General features: G+C 34.6%; 1 protein-coding gene across 1 annotated transcript; it reads right to left on the bottom strand.

Moving 5' to 3' along the window:
• Nucleotides 1-947: 947 nt before the first annotated feature.
• Nucleotides 948-1,519, bottom strand: LOC122143348 (lithostathine-like). The gene is made up of 3 exons (XM_042754030.1): nucleotides 1,436-1,519; nucleotides 1,161-1,271; nucleotides 948-1,070 (listed from the first exon to the last, which is right to left on the bottom strand). Exons 1-3 carry the CDS (start codon nucleotides 1,517-1,519, stop codon nucleotides 948-950), a joined length of 318 nt encoding a protein of 105 aa, XP_042609964.1.
• Nucleotides 1,520-2,057: the final 538 nt, after the last annotated feature.

Genomic DNA, 2,057 nt, shown 5'->3' with positions numbered 1-2,057 from the left:
AGAAGCAGTCCTTGGTAAAATGACATGCACACAACAAAAGGTTCGAATTGTATTTCTGTGGTATCCTTGAACTCAGCGCCTTCTTAAACATGATAAAGCACACTAACTAGCGGGAAGTATTTGTGGGCAGGTCAGACTCTGTTAGTACTTTCAATGGCAGGCGGGGATTATGCAAATGTTACCCAGTGATCGCACACCAGTAATAACAGACAAAGATTCTAAAATATGACGACTCATTAAGGTGATTCAGAACAGACTCTTTGAGACAATCTTTATCATGCACCTCTTTTTTGATTAACAGCTTTTGGCATTGTTTTAATTTAAGGATAGCTACATTATAAACTGCAAGAGAGATATTTTTCTAAACCTATGACCCGTTTCCCCTTTAACACACGCATTATTACTCCTTGAATTGTACATACAAATGCCATATATTGTATATTAAGTATTTTTTTCTTGTGAATATTGTACAATTTTATTTGAAATAATATTTCTTTAAATTGCTTCTATGTAAAACCGTTTCAATATGTAAACGATTCATTGCCATTGTGGATAAAGCTGATGATCATTAATTATAAAGGAATCAACACCAAAGTAACTTTATTAGTGCCGCTCAAATATTAAATGCAGTAGCAGTTTGAACATAATTTATCATTCTTTCTACTGTATTCTCAAGCTAAGATAACGGCAGATTTTAATGTTTTTGGTAAAAAAAAAAAAAATCTGATCCATGTCTGCATGTCTGCATGCTGCAATATACTAACTTTCTTGCATCTACATAGTAAAAAAGAAACATCTCAATGCCATTCTACAAATCATATTCTAACTACTAGACATGATTAAAAACACCACAACACAAGGTTTGCTTTTAATGAGGATTTTGCTTGATTCAAGGAGTGTTTCAGTATTAAGAGGTTAAGGTTGAGAACGCTTTTGTAAAGAGAAGTTCAGAACTTTAAATGTAAAGCACAATCAACGACCAGTGACGAAACCACTGCATAGCTCACAGTCTTTAGCACAAACATAGCCCATTGAGGTTGAGCAGCTTGCATCATTCCAGCAACGGTCAGCTGTAGGGTGGAAAGAGGTGGAAATCAGTTATTCTGATCAATGCTAACAGTGTGAGAAAATGAGCCAGTTTGTTACTATGTGAAATTTACAGGTCCAGTTGATCTCTCCACAAAGTTCCCGACATTTAGATTGTTAGGTTCCTTAGAGCACCAGTTGCTGTAGTCATATGGAGTTCCATCACTCCACAACCACTGTCCTTCCTAAAGAGCAAAAGACAGGGATTAAAAAGACTGCTCTTCTCTGTACTCGGACACCATAAAGAATGTCATTTAGTTTGACTTTTTGAAGTGGTTATATCAGCAACATTAAAAGCGTTAGTCAAACAAATTTGAAGTATCTTTAGGCCAATAATAACTGAACTTACTTCTACAGCATCTTGAACACCAAGCCAACATCGGGTCGTAGTAGAACGCAACAGACCAATCAGAAAGTTGTTTTTCCAGTTCATTGTGCACAATTCTGCAAGATTTGCATGATCTTCAATACAGTTTCTCCTTTATATATTTATAAAATAAAATAAAAAAGGATGTCAGTTACATATTTCTAGTCATTTTCAAACAAAATCTGCTCTGATTTTATAGTTGCTCCGTATAGTTTATGAAAAAATGAGAAAGTGTTACTTTTTAAAAAAAAAAAAAAAAAAAAAAAAAAAAAAAAAAAAAAATAGATAAAAATAAAAAGTTGCCTGGTTGTAATGGACACGTTTACCTCTGCTGTGATTCAGCTGGTCGGAATGGAGTAGGGAAGAACGGGTTAGAATCGGACTCCACAAATTTGTCCATCCATCCTGCCTGGCATCCGTGTTCGTTACCTATCATCAACTGCATCCAGTAGGTCTACATGTTAGTATTATAATATCTAAATTAATTTGTACAAATACTCAGTCAATAAAATACTGAACATTTTCTTACTATCCCTCGTCCATAAAGCGACAAAATGCAAGAGGTTTGGCAGAAAAAGTTTTAAAATAGGAATGATCGTTTATA

Source organism: Cyprinus carpio, unplaced genomic scaffold (assembly GCF_018340385.1).
Source record: "Cyprinus carpio isolate SPL01 unplaced genomic scaffold, ASM1834038v1 S000002721, whole genome shotgun sequence".
In the NCBI taxonomy this organism is placed as follows: Eukaryota; Metazoa; Chordata; class Actinopteri; order Cypriniformes; family Cyprinidae; genus Cyprinus; species Cyprinus carpio.
The sequence above is the reverse complement of the archived record's forward strand: the minus strand, read 5'-3'. Positions and strand labels throughout refer to the sequence as shown.

Coding starts and splice junctions, on each gene's coding strand:
- LOC122143348 (XM_042754030.1), bottom strand. CDS start 1,519: ATGAACTGGAAAAACAACTTTCTGATTGGTCTGTTGCGTTCTACTACG. Junction 1,272..1,435: donor GTGTTCAAGATGCTGTAGAA/GTAAGTTCAGTT, acceptor TTTGCTCTTTAG/GAAGGACAGTGGTTGTGGAG. Junction 1,071..1,160: donor TGGAGAGATCAACTGGACCT/GTAAATTTCACA, acceptor TCCACCCTACAG/CTGACCGTTGCTGGAATGAT.